Here is a 27,687-nt window from a genome sequence, read left to right as displayed (position 1 = left end):
CTACAGGCATGCACCATCACACCAGGGTAATTTACGTACTTTTAGTAGAGATGGGGTTTTGCCATGTTGGCCAGGCTGATCTCAAACTCCTGACCTCAGGTGATCCACCCACCTTGGCCTCCCAAAGTGCTGGGATTACTATGAGCCACTGGGCTCGGCCCAGGTTTCTTTTATTCAAAAGAAGAAATTACTTATGTGTATAGGCTACTGCTTTTGTTTTTATTTGTTAGGGTTTGGATTTTTTGGTTTTTTTTGGTTTTTTTTTTTTTTTTTTTTTGGAGTGGGAAAGAGGTCTGTAACTCACAGCTGAACACAGTCCTAACAGAAGCAGGCTGCATGGTGACAGGTGAGGTGACCTTACTGAGGGCTTCCTCTGTGTCAGCCAATGGGCACGAACCCTACTTGCTGTGACTTACAGAATTTCTATCCCTACCCTCCAGGGTGGTTCTATCGTTAGCCTCATTCTTTAATACAATGAGGAAACTGAGGCAAAGACAAGAAAAATCACCTGTCCGAAGTCACAGCTGTGACTGGACCCAAGTCCACTGGACTCCAAAGCCCGTGTGCGCAGCTCACAGCGGGGCAGGAGGGAGCCTACGAGTGCAGGGGTGGTGTGGCCTGGCACTGAGGCTGTGGAGAGAGGAGCAGAAAGCACCGAGGCCATGGGAGAACAGGCAGGCAGGGTGGCCAGGAAGGGCTGGACTTGCTTCTGTGGGTGCTGGACACCCAGGGAAGTTTCTGGGCACGGTGAAGACACTACCCTAACTCGGCAAAGCATGCATAGGGTTCCTATGAGTGAGAAAGTCTGGGAGTGGGCTGCCTGCCTGAATCCACGCAGGGTCCACAGCAGGGTCACCTGGGCGCTTGACACAAATGCAAATTCCCAAGCTTGGGAGAGGTCCTGATCCCACGACAATGGCGGACATCCGAGGGCCTGCCTGCCCAACAAGCTTCCCACTTTTCTCAGAGGAACCCCCCAGCCCTGCCCTCCATCTCTGTGGCCTGGGAGATGGACTCTACCCCTCTACTCTCTCAGTTCCTGGGACGGGGCACATAGCCTAGGCTTGGCCAATCAGTCACAGTTATTGGTTCATGACAGGGTCTATGACCAAAGCTTGGCCAATGACTGCCAGCGCCAGGCCTTGTGCTGAACCGTTAAGGACCATTCTCTTTCCACTGCTAAGTGGAAAGGATAATAATTGCAAGGTGGATAGGGTCATCATAAATAATAAGAAGCTAATATTAAGTGGTAGCTAAATGCCAGTTTTGCTGTTCCCAAGGCCATTACATATGCCACCATCAAGCCTCACACCAACCTCATGAGGTAGGTGCAAATAAGAAAACTGAAGCACTGGCTGGGCGCAATGGCACTTTGGGAGGTGCCAAGTGGGAGGATCACTTGAGCCCAGGAGTTCAAGACCAGCCTGGGCAACAAAGCAAGATCCCGTCTCTACAAAAAGTTAAAAACATTAGCCGGGGATGGTGGTCCATGCCTATAGTTTCAGCTGTTAGGGAGGCCAAGGCAGGAGGATTGCTTGAGCCCAGGAAGTCATGGCTACAGTGAGCTGCAAGTACGCCACCACACAACAGCCTGGGAGACAGAGTGAGACCCTGTATAAAATAATAAAATAAAATGAAATAAGTAAAATAAACTAGGCCAGGTGCAGTGGCTTATGCCTGTAATCCCAGTACTTTGGGAGGCTGAGGCAGGCAAATCACCTGAGGTCAGGAGTTTGAGACCAGCCTGGCCAACATGACAAAACCCCATCTCTACTAAAAATATAAAAATTAGCTGGGTGTGGTGGCGGGTGCCTGTAATGCCAGCTACTCAAGAGGCTGAGGCAGGAGAATCGCTTCAACACAGGAGGCAGAGGTTGCAGTGAGCCAAGATCATGCCACTGCACTCCAGCTGGGCAACACAACTAGACTCTGTCTCATAAAATAAAATAAGAAATAAATAAAATTTAAAAAATAAAATAGAAAACTGAAGCACTGAGGTTTTAAACAACTTTCCCAGGACCACAGAGCTAGAAAGGGGCAAAACTAGGACTTCAGTCTTACAGACTTGCTTCAGAGCCTGTACCCTACACCCTTTCTGTCTGCCTCCTCTCCATGAGCCAGGTGCTGCTAGAGCCTACCACCGCTTGAAGAGAAAGCAAGCCAAGGCAAAGGAGAACAGAGGGAGAGAAGGTCTAATGACAGCTTTTGAGCCCCCTGGATCTAGCTGTGCCCCAAAACAGGACCCTCTGGATGTATGGTCATTGGAGTCAATAACTTCCCTCTTTGTTGACACTGGCTTGACTGGATCCTTGTCCCTGATACTAGGATTTATCAGGGGATCACAGCCCATTTCACATGGGCCTAGGGCGGTCCCCTGGAGCACTCTAAGAAGCACTGGGGACCCACCCTGTTTCTCAGAACTGTGCATTTCTAAGAGGAAGGGCTGTCAGGCCTTCTCCCTGCCCTCTCTCCACACAGGTGAGCCCCCAGCCAGGCACACAGTAGGTGTTTTTTAGTGATCAGGTCCATCCTTCTGCCCTAAGGCAGGACTGCTCTCACATTTTTCCTCCAGAGTCCCAAGAGAACCCTCAGAACTCTATGGAACTCCCCCTAAAAAAGAATCTGTCCTCCTTGGGAGCCATCCTTTGGCCCAAACACAGGTAGGGGACCTCAGGTAATTCCAGCCCCCCGCCCCCAGTCCTGTCGCCACGCACCTGCCGCTGAGACTCATAGAGGATGCGGTCCATGGTGTTAAGCAGTGTCATGCTCTTGTAGAGCTTCAGCACCTTCTCCTTCGGCAGCTGCGGGTGGAGGCACAGATAGACGTGGGGCGGTTGGGACCAGAGAGGAGACAGGCAAGGGGCCTGGGCGTGGGGGGCACGGGAAGTGGGGGAGGCCGCCTCTCACGTGGGGGTCCTCGCTGGGGTTGATGATCTGGCCTTGCCGGTCCATGACGCGGTAGATAGGGATTCCAGAGATGACGTTGGGCTGGATGAATTCCAACTTATCTATAAACTCCGCCGAGGCCCCTGGGAACTGGGGCTTGTCATCCAGAGATGAAAACTGCTGCTGCTGCCTGTGGGGGTGCTGGAGAAGAGAGCAGAGGAGACCGCCTGCATCAGAAGCAGCACCCAGGTTTCTGCTGGCTCAACCCCAGCGGCAGGCAGGTGGCATGGTGGTTGAGCATGTGGCCTCAGTGAACTCTGGGGCCTGACTCGCAGGGTCAGAGCCCCAACTCCAGCACTTTCTCACTGAGACACCTTGGGTAACTGACTACAACTTCTGTGTCTCAGTTTCCCCATCTGAAAAACTGGGATGAAAACAGTAACACCTATCCCATAGAACTGTTGTGAGATTAAATGACTCAATAAAGTGGCTGGCAAGTCAAGAACTGGTAGCTATTACTATTCTCATTACCATAGGCCCAAACTCTTCATCCTGGCATTTGAGGCCTCCCCATTCCGGCCACAGATGCCCCCTCCTCTCTCTCTCCCACTGTGACCACAGACACACACGCCCACTGCAGGATGCCCTCTAGACATCCAGACCAGCTCTCTTCTGATCCCTATACCATACACCAGCGAAGCTACTCAGGACAGAGCTTAAGTCTTTGAGCTCTTAAGAGTCAGACTGCCTAGGTTCAATTCCCTTACTGCCTTTAGGAGGCCGAGGCAGGCGAATCTCACTTGAGGTCAGGAGTTCGAGATCAATGTGGCCAACATGGCGAAACACTGTACCCACTAAAAATAGAAAAATTAGCCGGATGTGGTGGCACATGCCTGTAGTCCCAGCTACTCAGGAGGCTGAGGCAAGAGAATCACTTGAACCCGGGAGGTGGGGGTTGCAGTGAGCCGAGATTGCGCCATAGCACTCTAGCCTGGTGACAGTGAGACTCCATCTCAAAAAAAAAAAAAAAAAAAATCCCTTAGAGGGTGATATGGCAAAGTAACTTCCCCTCTCCATGTGTCCTCTTCCTTGTCTATAAAAATGGAGAACTCCTCATGGAAATGAGAGGCTTAAACAAGATCATGTGAATAAAATGTTCAGCAAAGTATCTGTAAGCCACATAACAAATGCTCAAAACCATCTTAGCTATTCTCATTTCTCCCTCTCATCTCTGCTTGCTTTACAAGAAGGTCTCTTTCCCTATCACCTGATAAACTGCTACATACGCTTCAGTGTCCACTCTACTCTGGTCCCAGCTCCCTCTGCGAGCCCAGACTGACTCATTCAACAAATATTTGAGCACCTGACATGTTCCAAGCCCTGTGCTGGGTTCTGGGGACCTAAGACAGGCAAGATATCTGTCCTTGCTGCCTAGCAGGGAGGGCAGACACTGAACAAGTAACAATGACGGTGTTTCATATTATCCTATAGCAGAAGAAAGCGAGGGTAAGGCTTCCCTGGGGAAGTGATGTTAGAGCTGAAACCTGAGGGATAACCAGGAGGCAGGGACAGCGCATTCTCAGCCAGGGGTATAGAACATGCAAAAGACAAAAAATGGCCAGGCACAGTGGCTCACGCCTGTAATCCCAACACTTTGGGAGGCTGAGACCAGCCTGGCCAACATGGTGAAACTCCATGTCTACCAAAAATACAAAAAATAGCTGGGCGTGGTTGCGCACACCTGTAATCCCAGCTACTCAAGAGGCTGAGGCAGGAGAATCACTTGAATCTGGGAGGCGAGGTTGCAGTAAGCCCAGATCGCACCAACACATCCCAGCCTGGGCAACAGAGACCCTGTCACACACACAAAAAAAGACAAAAGGCAAGGAATAGTGTGTCCTTCGTGGAAGACAGAAGGAGCTCAGGGCCTGGCAAGGTGGCTCATATCTGTAATCCCAACACTTTGGGCTCAAGGATTACTTGAGCCCAGGAGTTCAAGACTGGCCTGAGATCACATCTCTACAAAAAATTTTAAAAATTACTCAAGCATGGTAACATACACCTATAGTCCCAGCTACTTTGAAGGCTGAGGTGGGAGAATCGCTTGAGCCCAGGAGGTGGAGGCTGCAGTAAGCCATGATCACACCACTGCACTCCAGCCTGGGCAACAGAGCAAGATGCTGCCTCAAACAAAAAAAAAGCTCAGAGGGGCTGGAGGAGTCCTGCAAGGACATCACACCTCCTCAGGTCGGATGAGGAATGGCTGAGAAAGCCCAGGAGACCTGTAAGAAGCCTATAAATGCTCAAAGGGATATGAACCCACTGGGACTCTTAGCTCTGGAGCTAGGCAGCCTAGAACAAGCCAAGGCGTTTCAATAGCTCCCCCTTATGAAGCACCTGCTATAAGCCAGCTGAGCCTCGCATGCACAAGCCTACTAACTCCTCGGGGAATTTGTGAGGTTGATTATCTGCCATTGTCCTTGAGTAGATGAGGAAACCGAGGCCTGGGGAGGTAAAATAACCTGCACCAAACCACAGATTTCAAAAAAAAAAAAAAAGGGGGGGGGGGGTGCTGGGCACAGTGGCTTATGCCTGTAATCCTTGCACTTTGGAAGGCCAAGGAAGGAGGATCACATGAGCTCAGGAGTTTGAGACCAGCCTGGGCAACAGTGAGAAACCCTGTCTCCACAAAAAAATACAAACATTAGAAAGGTGTGGTGACACACGCCTGTGGTCCCAGCTACTTGGGAGGCTGAGGCAGGAGGACTGCTTGAACCTGGAAGGATGAGGTTGTAGTGAGCTGAGATTGTGCCACTGCACTCCAGCCTGGGGAACAAAGTGAGATCCTGTCTCAAAAAAAAAAAAAAAAATTACATCAGAACTGGGCTTCCAACCTGGGCAAGGCTGAGATTCAGGCTCCTAGACGTCCATGCTCCTCACCCCAACTGCCCCTGCAGCCTGATTTTCAAACATCTGCAACTTCTCTTCCCATTACTCCCGGGATTCCTCTGAGGTCAGTAATGGTGGCTTCACTTCCCACAGATGTTAAAGAAGGGTAGGGTTTGCCACAAGCTGGATCTCACACATGCATGCTCAAATGTGTCCCTCCGTCTTCCTTTAACTGCAGTGAACAAGCCGTCCACAGTTCTAGCGGGGTAGCATGTTCAGTGTGTGTATTTATTTGCATTTGTAGTCGTGAGGAAATTACACTCCCAATGGCAGGGCAGATTCAGGCCTGGCAATGTCACCGCAGGCCTCCCCTTGTGAGGAGGAAACAGCCGGCCTCTTGCAGCACAGTGCTTCCCCCTTCTGAGTACCCAGCACAGCCAGACACTGACCTAGAAGATTCCTTTGTTTCGTGTCTGTCTCCCACACACACCACAATCCCAGGAAGGCAGAGACAGCGTCCAGGTTGCCTTCACAGCAGGCACTCAAGAGGGAATTCCTGAGTGAACGCATGAATGGGCGGTTAAGTTCCCTGGCTCTGGAGTTCAACTGCCCTGGGTTCTAATTTCTTAGCTCATTGTGCGGCTCTCCGCAAAAACACTTCACCTCTCTGAATTTCCTTATCTGTAAGAAGGCTGCAGAACACCACGTGAAAAGTTGCTAAGTTAACTCACACAAGGGGTTCAGCACCGATCTGGGATGTATTACATACTCAAAACTTGGTAAGAGAGAGAAAAACAAAACCTAGGAAGGTGAGAAGTGGGAGAAAGGGAAGTGACTACACTGTATGAGATGGGGAAAAGAGGAGCTGGGAAGAACTAACTGAACCTTAAAGTGGATTCTAAAATCAAACTGTGGCGATGTGCAGCGGCTCATGCCTGTAATCCCAGTACTTTGGGAGGCTGAGGTGGGAGGATCACTTAAGGCCAGTGGTTCGAGACCAGCCTAGGCAACATAGTGGGTCCAGCCTAGGCAAAGCCCCCATCTCTGAAAAATTTTAAAGTTAGCCAGGCAGGCTGGGCGTGATGGCTCACGTCTGAAATCCCAGCACTCTGGGAGTCCGAGGCGGGCAGATCACCTGAGGTCAGGAGTTCAAGACCAACCTCGCCAACATGGTGAAACCGTCTCTACTAAAAATACAAAAAACAGCCGTGCATGATGGTAGGTGCCTGTAATTCCAGCTACTTGGGAGGCTGAGGCAGGAGAATGGTTTGAACCTGGGAGGCGGAGGTTGCAGTGAGCCGAGATGGCACCATTGCACTCCAGCCTGGGTGACAAGAGTGAGACTCTATCTAAAAAAAAAAAAAAAAAAAAAAAATTAGCTGGGAATGATGGCATGTACATGTAGTCCAGATACTGGAGTTGCGGGAGCCTGAGGTGAGAGGATGGCTTGAGCCCAGGAGGTCAAGGCTGCAGTGAGCTATGACTGCACCACTGCACTCCAGCCTGGGCAACAAAGTGATACCCTGTCTCAAAGAACAATAAAACCAAACTGTGGCCCCAGCAGATACTCTGGAGAAGGAGACTGAGGCACAGGGGAGACGGCATGCTGATGGAAGAGGACTGAAGGCTGAAGTCTTCAGACGGGCACTAAGAGGGGAGGCCAGAGTCTGAGAACAAACCACGGTGTCAGGGCAGGACTGTCAGCCTCTAGAGGCTGGACAGCTATCTTCACGGCATCCCAGTGTGCTCCACATACTGGAGCTGGGCCTTGGCTGTACCCTCCTCCCCTCTTTGCTGGGCTGGTGCAGATAACGGTAGTCTCCAGCCCCAGGGTTGCTGCCCCAATTCAGTGAGCTATGCAAAGGGCTCCGCGCTGTGCCTGGTCCTGAGGAAACGCTCCATAATGGGAGTGGGTGGCCAAATGCCTGCAGAGGAAGGATGCGACTCCACCCATCTGCCCCTCTAGTTTTTGGAAGGGGGTGGGGGAGTCTGTCTCGGTGGCCAGTGATTTACAATGGCAGAGGCTGCACAGATTTACACAAAGCTTCATGCCACGTCCTCTCCCACCATGCAGGAAAGCACAACCTGCCCGCTCTGGATGGTCTGGTCTGCCCAGGAAGTACTGGGGTGGCCCTGGTGGAGTCACTTGAAGGCACCATGGCTAAGCGCATGGACTCTAACTGAGCAGACCGCTGCCTGATTGTGTGACTTAAACTCCCTGAGCCAAGTGCAGTGGCAGATTCTAGCTACCTGGAGGCTGAGGCAAGAGGATCACTTGAGTCCAGGAGTTCGAGGCCAGCCTGGGAAACATAGTGAGACCTCGTCTCTACAAAAATAAATAAATAAATATATAAATAAAATTTAAGGCCAGGTGTGGTGGTTCACACTTGTAATACCAGCACTTTGGGAGGCCAAGGAGGGTGGATCGCTTGAGCCCAGGAGTTCAAGACCAGCCTGGATAACATGGCAAGACCCCATCCCTACAAAAAATTAGCTGGGCATGGTGGTGCACACCTGTACTCCCCAACTACTTGAGGGGCTGAGGTGGGAGGATCGCTGGAGCCCAAGAGGCTGCAGTGAGCCAAGATCACGCCACTGCACTCCAGCCTGGGTGACAAAGTAAGACCTGTCTCAAGGGAAAAAAAAAGAAAAAATTTTTAAAGAAAAACTCCCTGAGCCTCAGTTTCCTCCTGTGTACACCGAGGGTGGTATAAGTACTTATCTCAGGGGTTGTCATGAGGATTAACTGAGTTGACCTGTGTGGATTGCTCAGCCCAGTGCCTGGCACATAATGTTTCATAAACACAAGTAGTGAGTAAGTATTTCTCATGATTGTTCTTGTTAAACAGATACTGAACATTTGCTCCAAATCATGCCCTGAACTGAAGGCTGGAGACAGGGAGGGATGAATGACAAACACTGAACACACAAGTTATAATCAAGAGAGGTGATCTTACTCACATTCCTTCACCTGACTAGCCTAAAAAAACAAAAAAGTGTCAAGTTGACAGGTAAGCCAAATGAAAATACAGAAATAATATGGCTGGGCGCGGTGGCTCATGCCTGTAATCCCAGCATATTTGGGAGGCTGAGGCAGGTGGATCACTTAAGGTCAGGAGTTCATGACCAGCCTGTCAGGCTGATCACGACAGTGAAACCCCATCTCTACTAAAAATACAAAAATTAGCCAGGCATGGTGGCACGCGCCTGTAGTCCCAGCTACTCAGGAGGCTGAGGCAGGAGAATCGCTTGAACCTGGGAGGTGGAGGTTGCAGTGAGCCAAGATCGCAACACTGCACTCCAGCCTGGGTGACACAGTGAGACTCCATCTCAAATAAATAAATAAATAATAATAAATAAAATTAGGCCGGGCGTGGTGGCTCACGCCTGTAATCCCAGCACTTTGGGAGGCCGAGGTGGGCGGATCATGAGGTCAGGAGATCGAGACCATCCTGGCTAATAAGGTGAAACCCCGTCTCTACTAAAAATACAAAAAATTAGCCGGGCGTGGTGGTGGGCGCCTGTAGTCCCAGCTACTCAGGAGGCTTAGGCAGGAGAATGGCGTCAACCTGGGAGGCGGAGCTTGCAGTGAGCTGAGATCACGCCACTGCACTCCAGCCTGGGTGACAGAGCAAGACTCCGTCTCAAAAAAATAAATAAATAAATAAATAAATAAATAAATAAATAAATAAAATTTTGGCTGGGCACAGTGGCTCACGCTTATAATCTCAATACTTTGGGAGGCCACGGCAGGCAGTTCACTCGAAGCCAGGAGTTCAAGACCAGCCTGGCCAATATGGCGAAACCCCATCTCTACTAAAGACACAAAAATTAGCCAGGCATGGTGGTGCATGTCTGTAGTCCCAGCTACTCAGGAGACTGAGGCACGAGAATCGCTTGAGCCGAGGAGGCAGAGGTTGCCGTGAGCCAAGATCGCACCACTGCACTCCAGCCTAGGCGACAACAGAGCAAGACTCTGTCTCAAAACAAAAAAAACAACAACAGCAAATAAACAAGTAAATACATACATACTCACATAAAATTTTAAAATAAAAAAAAAAATGGGAGATTTCAGAGAAGACAGGATGTATAGTGGTTACCCACATGGGAGGTAGGATGAGGGTCTCTAGGGTTAAACTGCCGGTGTTTGAATCTGGTTCTGTCTCTTTCCAGCCATGCAGCCTTGGACAGGAGTCAGTCTCTGTGAACCTGCGTGCCCTCGTGGAGATGGCATCCACCTCACAGGCTGGTGGAGAGGAGGGGAAAGCACCTGCCGCAGCTCTGGCAGGAATGCCTCACCAGCTAGCATCAGATAGTACCCCTCCAGGAAGCACCAGCATCAGATGGCACACCAGGGAAAGCTTCCTAGAGAAGGGGGAGTTGAGCTGAGGGGTCAGAACACTTCAGTCCTAAGGAACAACCAAGGCTCCAAGGCAAGAGAAGAAAGCCTGGTGCTCTGGGACCCTGAAGACTGGCATGGCTGCTACAGGTCAATCAGAGAATAACTACATGCTGAGGTGCCACTCAAAGCACTTTATTTACACCTATGTGCTCACTGAACCCATAAGGCATCCAGATGGGGCAGGCACTGTTATCACAACTCCATCAAAGACAGGTGGTAGCTGAGGCTCCACCTCAAGTTCTAAGCAACTTGTTCAGGTCCAGTGCATGCAAGGCTTTGTGGATGGTGCCAGTTAACTCCAAGTCCTCTGTATCTAGGGTAGCTAAAGCCACCCAAACCCACTCTCTCCTGAGCTCAAAGGCACTCTGCCCTCAAACAGAGCAAAGAGTTGAGCCCCCCTTCCCAGAATATCTCGTGAGAAGGGAAAGGCGTGCAGATTAGGCAGGTATCACTGTCCCTGTTTCACAGACAGAGACCTGGTGTTTGGGGTCTGGAATGCTTCTCTGAGGAAGTGTCATGTCAGCCATCATCTGAAGGACCTCATACCTACAAAGGCCTCCCGGTGGGAGGAGGCACATTCAAGGAAGGGAAAGATGGCCAGGGGGACTGAAGTGCAAAGAGGGGAAAGACAAGAAAAATCACCTGCCCGGCCACACATGGTGGCTGACGCCTGTAACCCCAGCACTTTGGGAGGCTGAGGTGGGTGGATCAGTTGAGGCCAGGAGTTCGAGACCAGCCTGGCCAACATGGCGAAACTCTGTCTCTATTAAAAATATAAAAATTAGCCAGACATGGTGGCACATACCTGTAGTCCCAGCTACTCACGAGGCTGAGGCAGGACAATCGCTTAACCCAGGAGGCAGAGATTGCAGTGAGCAGAAATCACGCCACTGCACTCCAGCCTGGGTAACAGAGCAAGACTCCGTCTCAAAAAAATATAAAACAAAATAAACCAATACTGGACTAAGAAGAATGTCGCAAGACTTGAATCTAAGCTCCATCCTTTCTCCTCCTGGCAGCCTGGTACCATGAAAAGAAACTGGGCTTTGGAGTCCAGAGCTCCAAGTTCAGACCTCACCTCTCTGAGCCGCAGTCTCTCCACCTGTAATAGGAGAGTACTACCAATAAAGGCCTTGCACTATTGGTGTATTAAATATAATAAAAAATTAGAGTTGGCATTGTAAACCATTCAGTGCCTCAAGATGTGAAAAAGGAGGCCAGGTTTCTTAACACAGTAGCAAGTAAGAGATGGACCCATATACACTTAGAAAACTGTAATGACCATCTCCATTCATCCCACAATACACACTGATATGGTTTGGCTCTGTCCCCACTCAAATCTCATCTTGAATTGTAGCTCCCATAATTCCCACATGTTGTGGGAGGGAGCCAGTGGGAGGTAATTTAATCATGGGGGTGGATCTTTATGTTCTCATTATACTGAATAAGTCTCACAAGATCTGATGGTTTTATAAAGGGGAGTTCCCCTGCAAGCACTCTGTCTGCCTGCCACCATGTAAGATGTGATTTGCTCCTCATTCACCTTCCGCCATGTTTGTGAGGCTTCCCCAGTCATGTGGAACTGTGAGTCCATTAAGCCTCTTTTTCTTTATAAATTACCCAGTCTTGGGTGTGTTTTTATTAGCAGCCTGAAAATGGACTAATACATACACTGAGTACCTACCACTTGGAGATACTGCACAGGGCACTGGAACCCCCAGACAGGCTGCCCCTGAAAAGCTGGGTCACAGAAATAGTCACTGATAATTAGCACAGACCGAGCTCCAGGGGCTTCCTGACTTCCAACAGGGTAGGGACTCTATTCACCCCACTAGCTAGGGTCAGAGAGGTGAAATGACTTAGCCAAGCCCAGGCCTGGGGTAGTGGCTGAGAAACTGACTCACGATTCCTTGACAATCTGAGTTTCCTTCCTCCTCCTTTCCCTGAGCACTAAAACATCTGCTATGATAAAAGAGACAGGAAGGGAGGTGAAAATCAGGCAAACACATCTGCAGGGCAGTAGGGTATTCAATGAAGGAGTGGGCAGAGCAGGGGCAAGAAGTCAGGACAAGTAAAGCAGCCCCACTCCTCCTTCCAATCCGACCTTCCCCAGTGAACCCAGTAATCCAATCTGTCTACAACTATACAGCCTCTCAACCTTTCCCTGACTATTTCTTCATCTCCACCTGGATAAAACTGCATCATCTTAGTCAGGCGTGGTGGCTCACACCTGTAATCCCAGCACTCTGGGAGGCTGAGGTGGGTGGATCACCTGAGGTCGGGAGTTCGAGACCAGCCTGACCAACATGGAGAAACCCTGTCTCTACTAAAAATACAAAATTAGCCAGGTGTGGTGGTACATGCCTGTAATCCCAGCTACTCGGGAGGCTGAGGCAGGAGAATCGCTTGAACCCAGGAAGAGGAGGTTGTGATGAGCCAAGATCGTGCCATTGCACTCCAGCCTAGGCAATAGGAGCAAAACTCCATCTCAAAAAAAACAAACAAAACAAAACAAAACAAAACAAAACCCTGCACCATGTAATATGGCAGCCACCAACCACTTGTGGCTATTTTATTTTATTTTGAGACAGAGGGCTGCTCTGTCACCTAGGCTGCGGTATAGCGGCGCGATCTCGGCTCACTGCAATCTCTGCCTCCCAGGTTCAAGCGATTCTTCCGCCTCAGCCGCCCAAGTAGCTGGGATTACAGGCACACGCCATCACACCTGGCTAATTTTTTTTTATTTTTAGGAGACAGGGTTTCACCATGTTGGCCAGGCTGGTCTCGAACTCCTGGCCTCAGGCAACCCGCCCACCTTGGCCTCTCAAAATGCTGGGATTACAGGCATGAGCCACCGCACCCAGCCCACTTGTGGCTACTTAAACTTAAACTCATGATAATTTAATAATATGGCCAGGCAAGGTGGCTCATGCTTGTCATCCTGCACTTTGGGAGGCTGAGGCAGGAAGATCGCTTGAGTCCAAGAGTTCAAGACCAGCCTGGACAACATGGCAAAACCCCATCTCTATAAAGATTTAAAAATTAGCCAGGTGCAGCCAGGCGCGGTGGCTTATGCCTGTAATCCCAGCACTTTGGGAGGCCAAGGCGGGCAGATCACCCTAGGTCAGGAGTTCAAGACCAGCCTGGTCAACAGGGTGAAACCCCATCTCTACCAAAAATACAAAAATTAACTGGGTATGGTGGCGCATGCCAGTAGTCCCAGCTACTCAGGAGGCTGAGGCAGGAGAATCACTTGAACCTGGGAAGTGGAGGTTGCAGTGAGCTGAGATCAAGCCACTGTACTCCAGCTTGGGTGACAGAGCAAGACTCCGTCTCAAAAAAAAAAAAAAAAATTAAAAATTAGCCAGGTGTGGTAGCACGTGCCCTGTGGTCCCAGCTACTTAGGAGGCGGAAGTGGGGGGATTGCTTGAGCCCAGGAGGTTGAGGCTGCAGTGAGCCATGATCACACCACTGTACTCACTCCAGCCTGGGCGACAGAGTGAGACCTTGTCTCAAAAAAAGAAAACGCTGGGCGCAGTGGCTCATGCTTTTGGAGGCCAAGACTGGCAGAACTTGAGGCCAGAAGTTTGAGGCCAGCCTGGACAACATGGTGAAACCTCGTCCCTACCAAAAATACAAAAATTAGCCAGGCATGATAGTGCATGCCTGTAATCCCAGCTACTAGGGAGGCTGAGGCAGGAGAATTGCTTGAACCCGGCAGGCAGAGATTGCAGTAAGTCAAGATCATGCCGCTGCACTCCACCCTAGGCGAGAGAGTGATACTCTGTCTAAAAAAAAAAAAAAAAAGGAAAGAGAGGTACAGAAAGAAAGAGAGAAAAGAAAAGAGAAGAGAAAAGGAAAGGAAAGGGAAAAAGAAAAGAAAAGAAAGAGGGGAGGGGAGGAGGAGAGAAGGAGAGGAAAGAAAGAAGAGAGAAAGAACAGGTGGGAGAAATAAAGGGGAAAAGACAATAACTCTAAAATAATACAAATTTAAAGATATATGAATAAAAAGTAGGGACTTCTTCCCTCCCCACTCTCCACCAAAAATGAAGTAGGGGAAGCAAGAGGAAAGGTAATCAGGCTATTGAGACAGAAGAGAAAGATTTAATCAGCCATAAATGACCTTTCCCTAGCGTGCCCCAGTCCCACCCACCTCCCGCCCCACTTGCCCAGCCAATGGGCCCCTGGGACTGAGATCAGCTGTGGAGGATATGAACTGCTCAAACAAACAAACAAAAAAAGCGAAAAGGTCTCCAGCCCAAAGGCAAGAGACTGCCCTACCCACACCTTGCTCCTGCAGCCCTTCTGTATTTACCTGTTTCAAGTGACTCCGTTCCTAGATACCTACTACGTCCTACTTCTGGCCCATCCTCTTCACCCTCCTCCCGTTTGTTCCCTTACCCAGAGCTTCTTTCTACAGATTCCATCTTCCCCTCCTTATGGATTGGGGATCAGAGGATCAGACTCAACCTCACAATATCTTTTCAGATTTTTTTCCCCAGGGCCTCACCAATCTAGGCCTTCCCAAGGTCACCCCTTTCTTCTCCCCATCTCCAAGGTTAGTTTCTGTCCCTTCCCTCCACCCTCACTATCAACATTCCTATTGCCCTTAGGATGTGCCAGGTCCAGTCCTTAGCATTTTACGTATTAATTTTTCACAGCCCTATGAGGTGGCCACTGTTAATATTTTAGAGAGGGAAATTAGCTCCATAGATCCAGAGAGGTGCAGTCCGTTGCCCAAGGCTACATAAGTGGAAAGCGGCAGAGCAAGGACATGAATCCACCCATGTAACCACTACTCTCCTATCTGTCAACTGTAGTTCAAAGCTCTTCTGCAACCCATTGCCTCTCCCCGTCTAAAGATAGGCTTCCACCTAGGTTTTGTGCAGTGTAATCTTGCCCTTAGCAGCATCCACCTGAAGGGATTGTGACCCTTTTGACAAGAAACAAAGCCTTCTCAAGTGTTTCTAAGAAATGTGGGCAAAGTGCCCTGTCTGTACCTCTCCCTCCTTTTTTCCCCTCATTAATTCAACAAACATTAATCGTCTCCTCTGTACAGTGTCCAGAACACACGAATTCCCTGTCTTGATATTCGATCAAGAGACACAGGAATCAAACACATTTTTTACACAATTCATTTTAAAATCAGAATTGTGGCAAAGGAGCAAAGAAATACAAGGCCCTATGCAGCCTGTGACAGGGACCTGTTCTCTTCTTTCTTCTTCTTGAAGAGGGATCTTTGCCCAGAAGAAAGTCCCTCCCTTACAAGTCAGTTTCATTCTCCAAACCCTGAGGGAGAAGGTCTTGCGGTCTTCCCCTGTCCCTCCAAGGAGCCTCCCCTGAATACCAGTGGCAGCTAATAAGGAACCCCCATCCCTCTCTTCAAGTCGTCTCTCTCCCTCAGGGCCCACAAAGAAGTTGCAAACGGGTTTTTTCCTCTTCTAAAGAAGTGGAAGTTCTTTTCCTCTCCTAAGGAAGTAGCAGATCTTCCCTTCGGTGTCTTCTCCAAGGGGTCTCCCGCTCTTTTTCCTTTCTGTGACAGCCCTTCCTTCATATCCTTCAGGGACCCCACACTCTGAAGATAGCCTTTACATCCCTAATCCCCTTTGGGAAAACCGCCTGGGGCCCAGGTACTCACAGATCTAGCCAGTCCCCGAGCCCCAGGCCGCCGCAGCAGCAGGAGGGCAGCCTGGCTCAGGCCACGGTTTGGCCGCCAGACCCTCGCTGCAGCGATCGCTACGGCCATCTTGGCTAACAACCACTCAGCGGCCCGGCACTCACGTAGGCTACATTCGGGGCTGCCCCTTTATGTGCCTGACGCAAACTCCAGCACCATCTGACAAGAAACCCACCTTCTTCCCGTTCTGTTGTAGATAGAATGCACAGAGATTTGGAGAAGAAAATCTATCTACCCAAAATTTTCTCCAATCGCCTCATTGTAGTTACTCCTGTAACAGGCAAAGAAGAGGGCAACCTAACCAGGGCCTCAGGGATTTAGGGCCCGGGGGCCCAGAGTAAAACAGCTCAATGCCAAGGCCTGCCTTCTGTTCCCAACTGTCCAATGGCGTTGCCAGAGTTAGGAGGTGGGACTAGGCGGAGCCAGATTGTTGGTAAACGCTAAGCCACGTGCGGACGCCCAGGAGGACAGCCCAGCCCAGCGCGTGCGCACTGGTTACGCAGCCTGTTTGCAGCGCGCGCTGCCGGGCGGAAGTGACAATTGCAGCCGCACGTGGGGTCGGCGTGATGGAGGAGGAGATGCATACTGATGCCAAGATCCGCGCTGAAACTGGAACAGGGTCCAGCCCTCGGGGTCCTGGCTGCAGCCTCCGGCACTTTGCCTGCGAACAGAACCTGCTGTCGCGGCCAGATGGCTCTGCTTCCTTCCTGCAAGGTAAGAACTTCACCCAGGTCTTTCTTTTGGAGAGGAACTACCGTGTACTGTGCAACCGAGTGCCCACCTCCCCACGATACCAGCTGGTAAATGTCACTTCTGCGTTGATGCATGATTTCTTGTCCTATTGAATACTACTAAATATGCAGGGATACACACATCTCTCCCCCATGACTAGAAAGGAGAAGATAGCTCCATCTTTGTAAATATCTCTGAGAATGAGAGGAGGGGCAGACTGTCCGCCCAAGAATTGATATTTCAGAATAGGGAAAATCACCTCACCAGGGTAAATATCCCCCTTAACTAGATTCCTCCTCCACCCCACCCCCGCCCCCCCCCCCCCCCACACACACCTCTCTAGGTCCTTGCATCCCAGACTGAAGCAAACCTGTCTATTTGCATACTCTGGACTGTGGCGGATCTTTCACCCATGTAAATGCTCCTCAAATTGAAGATAATGTCACTGCCCTGGGTTGAGAAATACATCCCCACCGCTACCTCACTGCATCTCTCCACAAGAGTAAATATCCCTAAGATTAGGGCAAGTCTTACCTATAGGGCAAATATCCCCTTTTCCTAGCTAAATAACTCTCAGAACTAGATTAACTCCAAGAATATTTCTCTTTAACGTTTGAGACGGGAGGCCGGGGGTGGTGGCTCACACCTGTAATCCCCACACTTTGGGAAGCCAAGGCCTGTGGATCACCTGAGGTCAGGAGTTCGAGACCAGCCTGGCCAATATGGCGAAACCCCGTCTCTACTAAAAATACAAAAATTAGCCAGGCATGGTGGCGGGCGCCTGTAATCCCAGCTACTCGGGAGGCTGAGGCAGGACAATCGCTTGAACCCGGGAGGCAGAAGTTGCAGTGAGCCGAGATCGTGCCATTGTACTCCAGCGTGAGCGACAAAGCAAGACTGTCTCAAAAAAAAAAAAAAAAATTGAGACAGGGTCTCACAATGTTGCCCAGGTTGGTCTTGAACTCCTGGGCTCAAGCAGTCCTCCTCCCAAAGTGCTCATATAGGTATGAGCCATCATGCCCAGCCCCAATCCATTTTAACAAAATTTGGCTGCTATGTTGATTGTGGGGAGTATGGGGGAAAACAGGGAGGTGATGGTGGCTCCAGCCAGAGCAGGAGTAGTGGAGGTGATGAGATTCTGAATGTAGTTTGAAAGTAATATGGACAAAACTTACGTATAGTTTGGTTTGAGTGCGAGGAAAAAGAGTCAGGCATAACTAAGGTTTCTGCCCAGATCTGTACAAGTCTGGAAATCAAAAGAGAGACCCAAGCTGGACATAGGCAATTTGGAACTCTCTGGCTATGTAGATGGTATTTCAGGCTATTGACTAAACGAAGTGAGTGTAGATGGAAAAGAGAAGAGGTCCCAGGACCAAGCCTTAGGCCTTCCAACTTGAGCAGTCAGAGACATGTGACAAGCTAGCAAAGGAGACTCAGAAGGAACGCCCAGAGAGTTAGGGGGAAACCAGGAGATGGTGGTGACCTGGGGCCAAGAGAAGAGCATGTCTGAGATGTGAGGGCTGACCAGCTGTTTCAGCCTTACTGACAGCCGGGTCATGGGAGGGTTGATCATTTGGAGGTCAGTGGTGACAATGTTGAGCTGCCGCAATGGAGTGGTGGGGTCACAAAAAAGGAAGAAGAGGCAGCTGTTCAGGAATTTTGCTGTAAGAGGATCAGATAAGTGGGGCAGGAGTTGTAGATTGTTGTGGGGTCAACGGGAGAGAATTGCTGGAGCCACGTCTTCAAGAAGGTGAGAGGGGAAAGACTCTTGTGCTCAGGCAAAACACAGGCAGTTCATCTGGAGCCAGAGGCAAGTTCTGTTTTGGTAACTTCTCCAGTCCTCAGGGCAGTTTCTCCTGGAACTAAGCATACCTTCTGTGTAAGGGCAAATTGGGCTTCCCAGGAAATACGGCCTTAACCAAGGACCTTCCCGGGCCCTCCCTCAGGCTTAGTGCTTATGCCGAATTGAGATACCTAAAGTTTCTTCGAACCTAAGAATTAAGAAGGGGCCGGGCGCAGTTGCTCACACCGATAATCCCAGCACTTCGGGAGGCCTCTGAGGTCAGGAGTTTTTTGTTTTTTTTTTTTTTGAGATGGAGTCTCGCCCTGTCGCCCAGGCTGGAGTGCAGTGAAGCGATCGTGGCTCACTGCAACCTCCGCCTCCCGGGTTCAAGCGATTCTTCTGCCTCAGCCTCCTGAGTAGCTGGGACCACAGGTACGTGCCACCACACTCGGCTAATTTTTGTAGTTTTTAGTAGAGACGGGGTTTCACCATGTTGGCCAGGCTGCTCTTGAACTCCTGACCCTGTGATCCACCCACCTCGGCCTCCCAAAGTGCTGGGATTACAGGCGTGAGCCACCTTGCTCGGTCGAGGTCAGGAGTTCTGAGACAAGATTGGCCAACATGGTGAAAACCCGTCTCTACTAAAAATACAAAAATTAGTCGGACGTGGTGGCATGCACGTGTAATCTCAGCTACTCTGGAGGTTGAGGTACAAGAATCACTTGAGCCTGGGAGGCGAAGGTTGCAGTGAACTGAGATTGCGCCACTGCACTCCAGCCTCCTGGGTGACAGAGGGAAACTGTCTCAAAAAAGAAAATAGAGACAGGAGTCTTGCTATGTTGCTCAGGCTGGTCTCAAACTCCTGGCCTCAAGCAGTCCTCCCATGTGGGCGTTCAGAGTGCTGGGATTACAGGTGTTAGCCACCATGCCTGGCCTAAAATGTATTTATTTATTTATTTATTTTTTTGAGACAAAGTCTCGCTGTTACTGTCCAGGCTGGAGTGCAATGGTGCGATCTCGGCTCACTGCAACCTCCGCCTCCCCGGTTCCAGCAATTCTCCTGTGTCGGCTTCCTGAGTAGCTGAGATTACAGGCACCCACCACCATGCCCAGCTAATTTTTGTATTTTTAGTAGAGACGGGGTTTCACCATGTTGGCCAGGATGGTCTCAAACTCCTGACCTCAGGTGATCCACCCACCTCGGCCTCCCAAAGTGCTGGGATTACAGCAGACAGTACTAGAAGCCAGGCTGTTTATTTCTTAGGTTTTACCTCCTGTACGCCGTTCATAGCTTCTGGGGAAATAAGGAATCAGGATTCATTCCAGATATTATCCCTTTCTCAGGTGTCCAGACTGGTGCAAAATTTGGGGGTCAGTGCCTAAGGGAAGAGCTGGGCTGGGGAAGCTTTGGAAAGAGAAGTTGAGAGCAGCTGCAGTAAGAGGGAGGATGGTTAGCTTTCAGGAAGAACTTCCTGTTAAAAGTTACTAATACCAGCTGGGCACGGTGGCTCACGCCTGTAATCACAGCGCTTTGGGAGGCAGGCAGATCACGAGGTCAGGAGTTCGAGACCAGCCTGACCAACGTGGTGAAACCCAGTCTCTACTAAAAATAAAAAAATTAGCCGGGCGTGGTGGCGCGCACCTGTAATTCCAGCTACTCAGTAGGCTGAGGCAGGAGAACTGCTTGAACCCGGGAGGCAGAGGTTGCGGTGAGCGGAGATTATGCCACTGCACTCCAGCCTGGGTAACAGAGCGACTCCGTCTCATTAAAAAAAAAAAAAAAAAGTTACTAATATCAGGGCCAGGCATGGTGGCTCACACCTGTAATCCTAGCACCTTGGGATTACAGTTGCCCGGGAGTTCCCGCCTGAGTAACATGGCAAAATCCCCTCTCTACTAAAAATACAAAAATTAGCCAGGCATGGTGGCACGTGCCTGTAGTTCCAGCTACTTGGGAGGCTGAGGCGGGAGGATCACTTGAGCCCAGAAGGTTGAGGCTGCAGTGAGCCGTGATGGCACCACTGCACTCCAGCCTGGGCAATGAGAGTGAGACCCTGCCTGAATGCCCGAATGGACGAATGTTACCAATACAGCTAAAGTCTGTTGCGCATTCAGCGTGAGCCCCGCAGTGTTCTAAGTGTTTTCTGTGAATTGTGTCCTTTGATCCTCACAAGACGCTAGCGGGGAGGGACTGCTATTTTCCCCATTTTACAAATGAGAGAAATGAAGTCAGTGTTCAAAGAATCAGTGCCAACAAATGGTGGGGGTGATGTGGGGAGCCCTGGCCATCAGGCTCAGTGCCACGAATGGGGCCCCAGGAGCAGGGAAGCTGTGAGTGAGGCCCCCACCGCTGTCTCCTCAGGTGACACCTCTGTCCTGGCGGGTGTGTACGGGCCGGCCGAGGTGAAGGTCAGCAAAGAAATTTTCAACAAAGCCACACTCGAAGTGATCCTGAGGCCGAAGATCGGGCTGCCTGGTAATTGGGCCCTGCTGAACCTCTGAATAGTGCCCAGTTTGTCAAAACCACCCCCCGCCCCGCAAGCTCCTCCCTACCAGCTGCCCCAAGTCTCCACTCCCCGCTTTGGTCTCCACTCAGCTGTTTCTGTCTTTAACTCTCTGCCTCTAATTAATAACTCACCTTCTGTTGCTTCTCTCTCTGCCTCTAATTTCTCCCTCCCTCTTTTCTCCCTCTCTGCTTCCACTCTCATTCATTCCATTAACCTGTTTTTCTTTTATTTATTTTTATTTATTTATTTATTTTTTGAGACGGTGTCTCGCTCTGTCACCCAGGCTGGAGTGCAGTGGCACGATCTCGGCTCACTGCAACCTCTGCCTCCCAGATTCAAGCAATTCCCCTGCCTCAGCCTCCCGAGTCGCTGGGATTACAGGCATGTGCCACCATGCCCACTAATTTTTTGTATTTTTTTAGTAGAGATGGGGTTTCACCATGTTGGCCAGGATGGTCTTGATCTCCTGACCTCGTGATCCACCCACCTCGACCTCCCAAAGTGCTGGGATTACAGGCATGAGCCACTGCGCTCAGCATTTTTTTTTTTTTAATTTAATTTTATATTTTTAAGACGGAGTCTCACTCTGTTGCCCAGGCTGGAGTGCAGTGGCTCCATCTCAGCTCACTGCAACCTCTGCCTCCCAGGTTCAAGCAGGTCTCCTGTCTCAACCTCCCGAGTAGCTGGAATTACAGGCGTGAGCCATCACACCCAGCTAATTTTTGTATTTTTAGTAGAGACAGTGTTTCACCATGTTGGCCAGGCTGGTGTCAAACTCCTGACCTCAAGTGATCCGCCCGCCTCAGCTTCCCAAAGTGTTGGGATTACAGGCGTGAGCCACTGTGCCTGGCCCATTAACCTGTTTTTCCACCCTTTTACCCTCATATCCCTCAGTCCCCACTGGCTGGGCCTGCTAGGGTGGGAGTGGGCGTGGGTAGCAGCACAGACGTGGAACTCCCAGGTCTTCTTCCCTTGGATGGTTCCCTTGGTGGATGCTGGAGGTAGCAGGGGTCAGTGGATGGCAGTCAGGCCTTGCCTTCTTCCCACTGGAATCTTCCATCATCCCTGCAGGTACCCGCACCATCCCAGCCTGAGACTGTGAGCCCTTTCTGGGGGTTTGGGTGAGGCATATGGAGGAAGGTGAGTCAAAGGAAAGGGAAGACCCTGACAACCGCTCTTCAATTTCCCCAGGTGTTGCAGAGAAGAGCCGGGAGCGGCTGATCAGGAACACGTGTGAGGCGGTGGTGCTGGGCACATTGCACCCCCGCACCTCCATCACCGTGGTGCTGCAGGTTGTCAGCGATGCCGGCTCTGTATCCTTTCTCCCAGGCCTCCTCCTCCAGGGAGTCTCCTGATTGCTTCCCTTCTGGTGGCTACATATACCCTCACTGCTAGCCAGAAAGCCTTCAAACACTTGACAGGTACCAGCTCACTGAAGAAGGAGAGCAAACAGCCTGGGTGCTTACTTATGTGCCAGGCACTGTTCTGTGTGCCTTATGCACATTAACTCATGTAATATAGCACATGCCCTTATGATCCCTGTGGAAGTGGCAGAGCCAAGACTTAGACCCAGACCGTCTTAGTTCTAGAGCCCAAGGACCCTGGCAGATGAGTGTTCTTATGTTCGCATGTTTCAGGTGACAAAACTGAGGCCCAGAGAGGGGAAGGGGCTTGCCCAAGGTCACACAGCTGGAAGGCAGCAGAGGCAGGACTCAAGTCCAGGCCAGTCTGACTCCAGAGCCTGTGCCAATCACTTCTTTTGTTTTTTTGGTTTTTTTCTTTGTTTGTTTTTGAGACAGGCTCTCACTCTGTCACCCAGGCTGGAGTGCAGTGGTGCAATGTCAGCTTACTGGAACCTCTGCCTCCTGGGCTCAAGTGATTCCCATCCTTTAGCCTCCTGAATTTCAGGTGGAATTACAGGTGCCCGCCACCACGCCAGGCTAATTTTTGTATTTTTAGTAGAGACGGGGTTTTGCCATGTTGGCCAAGCTGGTCTCAAACTCCTGACCTCGAGTGATCAGCCCACCTTGGCCTCCCGAAGTGCTGGGGTTACAGGCGTGAGCTACTGTGCCCGGCTGGCAATCACTTCTACTTGGCACCTCAGTGGATTTCAGGCCCTCAGTGCTGGGGGCGCCCTGAGCAGACAGCAGCTGAGTCAGGAGCGTGGCCTTGTAAGATCTCCATGTCTGAGGTGCGGGAGGTTGAGGTTGAGGACCAGAATTAGACACTGTAGAAGGCTTTACTGGAACGCGGCCCTGAACTGGACAGACATTTTATGGATGGGCAGAGAGAGAAGGTATTGTGACCCCATTTTACAGAAGTGGAAAGTGAAGCCCAGAGGAAGTGGTGGAGGATCAGCAGCAGAGCTGGAACCGGTTGACTAAAGCTGTGGTCTTTGTCTGGCTGCTAGGCCTGGAGAAGAAACACATTAGGAAACTGAGGCAGAGCCAGCTGACTCCCAACCTGTGCTCTCTTTCCACTGTGAGCTTCCTGCAGGCAGCAGCGAGATGGCTCTTCCTCCATTGCCCTGCCAGCTCTGTCACCGGGGAGTGGCTGCTACCCAAGTTTCGGGCCTGGCTTTACCAGTGCCTCCCCCTCATGACTTTGGAAGGTTTCTTCCCCTCTCTGACCCTATTTGCCAACAAATGTGTGGTACGTACTTCAGTACATACCTATTGAATATTATCATATTCCCCATCTAACAGATGAGGAGATTGAGACTCAAGGAGTAAGTCACTTGTTCAAGGTCACACAGCTGAGAGAGCAAAGCTAGGTCTGGAACCCAGGGCTACTTGATCCCCGGACCACTTTTAACCACTCTGCCATACTGCCCTTCTGCGACCAATTAGTGATGTCTGCCATAGGCATCAGCCTGGTGGAGGGAGGCATGGATCTGCTCTGCGGGCCAGGCCTACAGTAGAAACTTCTTAGGCTGGGCGTGGTGGCTCACGCCTGTAATCCCAGCACGTTGGGAGTCCGAGGCAGGTGGATCACCTGAGGTCAGGAGTTTGAAACCAGCCTGGCCGACATGGTGAAACCCCATCTCTACTAAAAATACAAAATTAGCTGGGTGTGGTGGTGGGTGCCTGTAATCCCAGCTACTCAGGAGGCTGAGGCAGGAGAATCACTTGAACCCGGGAGGTGGAGGTTGCAGTGAGCCGAGATCACGCCGTTGCACTCCAGCCTGGGCAACAAGAGCGAAACTCCGTCTCCAAAAAAAAAAAAAAAGAAACTTAACCATTTCCTGTGGTGCTCAGCTCCTGGCCTGTTGTCTGAATGCCGCCTGCATGGCATTGGTGGATGCAGGTGTGCCCATGCGGGCTCTCTTCTGTGGGGTCACCTGTGCCCTGGACTCTGATGGGACCCTCATGCTGGATCCTACATCCAAGCAAGAAAAGGTAGGTGTGAAGACCAGGGTGGCTGAGGGGCAGAGGCCAGACAGCTCCCCGTCCCTTCCTCCAGGCCTCGCTTCTCTGCAGACAGTCGGCTCATGCCACCTCAATCCCACTTAGCAAGGGCTGCTCTAATCATCATGGTTCATTTAGCAGCAAGTGCTAGAAACCCAGCTCAAACTTGCTTAATTAGAAAGGAAATGTGGGGCCGGGAGCGGTGGCTCACGCCTGTAATCCCAGCACTTTGGGAGGCCGAGGTGGGTGGATCACCTGAGGTCGGGAGTTCAAGATCAGTCTGACCAACATGCAGAAACCCCATCTCTACTAAAAATACAAAATTAGCCAGGTGTGGTGGCGCACGCCTGTAATCCCAGCTACTCAGGAGGCTGAGGCAGGAGAATCGCTTGAACCCGGGAGGCAGAGGTTGTGGTGAGCGGAGATCGCGCCATTGCACTCCAGCCTGGGCAACAAGAGTGAAACTCTATCTCAAAAAATATAAATAAATAAACTAGAAAGGAAATGTATGGCCAGGTGTGGTGGCTCACACCTGTAATGCCAGCACTTTGGGAGTCTGAGGCAGGCAGATCACCTGAGGCTGGGAGTTTGAGACCAGCCTGGCCAACATGGCAAAACCCTGTCTCTACTAAAAATACAAAGGTTAGCTAGGCATGGTGGCACACATCTGTAATCCCAGCTACTCGGGAGGCTGAGGCAGGAGAATCACTTAAACCCGGAGGGCGGAGGTTACAGTGAGCTGAGATCGCACCACTTCACTCCAGCCTGGGTGAAAGAGTGAAACTCTCAAAAAAAAAATGAAATAAAACCAGGACTTTAAACACCATCAGGATGTCCTTGCTTCACTTCTCGTCCCTGCCTTTCTCTGCACATCAGCTTCATTCTCTCTGGCCAGCATCTTTCCTGAGGCTGGGACTGACCCCTTAAGCTCCATTTCCATCCTAAGAGGCTCAAAAGCAAACAAGAGAAGAGAGCTTTCCTGGTCGGCTCGGGTGCAGTGTCCTAAGCTCAGGTTATTCTGAGTTTTCTGCCCAGGGCTATAATTGTCCCCTCCAGTCAAGAAGACGGAAACCACTTGGAGGGTTTCAGATGGAGGGAGTTAAATGCAGGGACTTTGTAACAACAGTGTTGGAGGAGCTACAGGAGGAAAAAGGAAGCAGGAGTGACACCCAGAGATGAGAAACCCCTCCCAGACCTGGGCTGAACCTGCGAGCCAGCTCCTGTTCTGCGGTGTTGGAGACATCATCTCAATTGGTTCTGGATGCACATAGCATGTCCTGCTTCTGCCCTGGCCACTGAGGTCCAGAACCCACCCCACCTCCATGGCTGTCACACAGCCACAGCCATCAGCACCTGCCATTGTCCGTGAGGACCAGGGTGCTGCTTTTCTTCCATTCTCCCACCTCATTACTGCTGGAAACTAGCTGGTAAGGGAGTCTGGGAAATACAGCTTGCTGGCTTCCAGCCCCTGTGGGACAGAGCATGGAAGGGTGACTGGGAGGCCGAGAGGTACCAGATAAGTGAGTGGCACTGTGGCTAGCCCCTTGGGGCAGGAATACTGAGCTTGGAAGCCCCTGTCAGAACCGCGTGGTTGGAATAAGGGGCATGGAGTACAGTTCTACAAAGGAAAGGCAGAGGGCTATACCCGGGGAAGTAGGGAAGGGGTGGCGTAGACAAAAAATGGCTGCGCTTGATGCTTGATAGGTGAGCGCCTGGCTATGGAAAGGGAGAGGCCTGGAGGCCAAGGTTCCGGAGTCCCCTCAGTGGGACTGGCTGCAAGTGTGTGGTGGGAGGGGAGCACTGAGACAGGGTCTCACTCTCACCCATGCTGGAGTGTAGTACGATCACAGCTCACTGCAGCTTCAAACTCCTGGGCTCAAGCAGTCCTCCCACCTCTGCCTCCTGAATAGCTGGGAACTCAGACATGCACCCCCACACCCAGCTCCTTTTTTTTTTTTTTTTTAAGAGATGGGGGTCTCCCTCTGTTGCCCAGACTGTTATTGAGCCTCAAGCAGTGCCCTGCCTTGGCCTCCCAAAGTGGTGAGATTATGGTCATGAGCCACTGTGCCTGGCCAAAGGACTCGCTGAGATTTTATCTGAGGGGAAGGTCCTAGGTCCCCCACCGCCTTCTACCACTTGTCCCTAGGAGGCCCGGGCAGTCCTGACCTTTGCCCTGGACAGCGTGGAACGGAAGCTGCTGATGTCCAGCACCAAGGGGCTCTACTCGGACACTGAGGTACCAGCATGGGGATGAGGGGAAAAGCCAGAACCTTCCCACTGACATACAGTCTTGTCCCAACTCTGCCCTGGATTCTGAGAGGCTTCAGGAGAGCCTCTTACATTTCTTCTTGTAAAAAGGGAGTTTTCAAACTTTGTGGACCCAGAAACCTTTGTGGAAATGTTTAAGGGAAGCCCAATTTATAACACAGGCAAAAAGAGGATGAGCTCAGTTTGAAGTCAGAAGAGGGCATGTGATGGTCCCCCAGCTCCCAGCTCAGAGTGGTGAGCCATGGGAATTCCAGGTCTCAGGCTAAGGGACAGAGCCTGGAAACTCTTGGACATGACTGTCTGCAATCTAGGAATACATGAATGGCAGTGAAGACTGGGAGTCTCTTGATTCCGTGGCTCTTAGATTATTTGGCCTGAAGGGGCCCATGGCTGTAAAATCCCAAGACCACTCCAATTCTGTGCACTCCAGTTCCGTAGCTCTGCACAGCTGGGGCCTCCTCCAAGGTGTGAGGATGCCTGATGGGTCTGAGTCCTGTTGCTGTCAGAATCTGATCCTGAAGTCCTTCTCCCTCTTTTTATTTCTCCTGATCTCTAAGAAACAGCTCATGAAATGGGAAATAATCCCTCACCACCTGCCTCACTTGGGGGCAGGGGAGTGATGGGAGGTTAAGGGAGTCAGGTGGGGTCAGCAGAACCTCCTGGGTCAGCCAAGTCATGTGTGCATGAAGGGCTCGGCCCCCAGCACCGACCGGTCTCTCCCCCGCAGCTCCAGCAGTGCCTGGCTGCGGCCCAGGCCGCTTCGCAACACGTCTTCCGCTTCTACCGGGAATCGCTGCAGAGGCGTTACTCCAAGAGCTGAGGCAAGCTGGGGCAAGGGGCCGCTCCCATTGCCTCCACCCACTCACCCCCTACAGCCTGAAGCAAACCAGCAGCCCAGCCTTGCCTCTCTGACCCATGGGCTCCTTGAGCCTGCAGCTCTGTAACCACAGGGCTCCTGTGGGGAGGCCTTGGCCTGTGACAGCCCCCAGGCCTGGGGGCACAGATCCCTCCAGCAAGGATAACATTCAAAGGAGCTCACATTTATGGAATGGATGAGTCAATAAATTAATTCACTTTAACAAATGTCTGTTGAGCACCCATCATGTGCAGGCCCTGCTAGTGAGATCCCCGAGGAG

General features: G+C 51.0%; 2 protein-coding genes across 4 annotated transcripts in view; one reads left to right on the top strand and one right to left on the bottom strand.

The window, feature by feature from the left end:
* The window catches only part of BCKDHA (branched chain keto acid dehydrogenase E1 subunit alpha), a 29,422-nt gene extending 13,437 nt beyond the window's left edge, over window positions 1–15,985 (bottom strand). For all 3 annotated transcript variants that reach the window (XM_024236502.3, XM_054540469.2, XM_024236503.3), the window contains exons 1-3: window positions 15,816–15,985; window positions 2,908–3,087; window positions 2,715–2,801 (exon numbers count right to left, since the gene is read on the bottom strand). In XM_024236502.3, coding sequence (XP_024092270.1) covers window positions 2,715–2,801; window positions 2,908–3,087; window positions 15,816–15,923 — 375 coding nt within the window. In that variant the 5' untranslated portion in view covers window positions 15,924–15,985. The remainder of the gene's footprint in view (window positions 1–2,714; window positions 2,802–2,907; window positions 3,088–15,815) is intronic.
* A 200-nt stretch (window positions 15,986–16,185) lies between these two features.
* EXOSC5 (exosome component 5) lies at window positions 16,186–27,634 on the top strand. The gene is made up of 6 exons (XM_024236504.3): window positions 16,186–16,568; window positions 20,732–20,845; window positions 22,068–22,189; window positions 24,134–24,274; window positions 26,430–26,519; window positions 27,279–27,634. Exons 1-6 carry the CDS (start codon window positions 16,421–16,423, stop codon window positions 27,369–27,371), a joined length of 708 nt encoding a protein of 235 aa, XP_024092272.2. The 5' UTR covers window positions 16,186–16,420; the 3' UTR covers window positions 27,372–27,634.
* The last annotated feature ends 53 nt before the right edge of the window (window positions 27,635–27,687 follow it).

Source organism: Pongo abelii, chromosome 20 (genome assembly GCF_028885655.2).
Source record: "Pongo abelii isolate AG06213 chromosome 20, NHGRI_mPonAbe1-v2.0_pri, whole genome shotgun sequence".
Taxonomy (NCBI): Eukaryota; Metazoa; Chordata; class Mammalia; order Primates; family Hominidae; genus Pongo; species Pongo abelii.
Note: the sequence above shows the minus strand (reverse complement) of the source record. Positions and strands in the feature narration are given on the sequence as shown.

Bases quoted from the DNA above. Each gene is read 5' to 3' on its own strand.
- EXOSC5 (XM_024236504.3), top strand. From the start codon at position 16,421: ATGGAGGAGGAGATGCATACTGATGCCAAGATCCGCGCTGAAACTGGA. The intron at 16,569-20,731 runs GTAAGAACTTCA...CTGTCTCCTCAG, and splicing joins CTCTGCTTCCTTCCTGCAAG to GTGACACCTCTGTCCTGGCG. The intron at 22,190-24,133 runs GTATCCTTTCTC...TGTGGTGCTCAG, and splicing joins TTGTCAGCGATGCCGGCTCT to CTCCTGGCCTGTTGTCTGAA.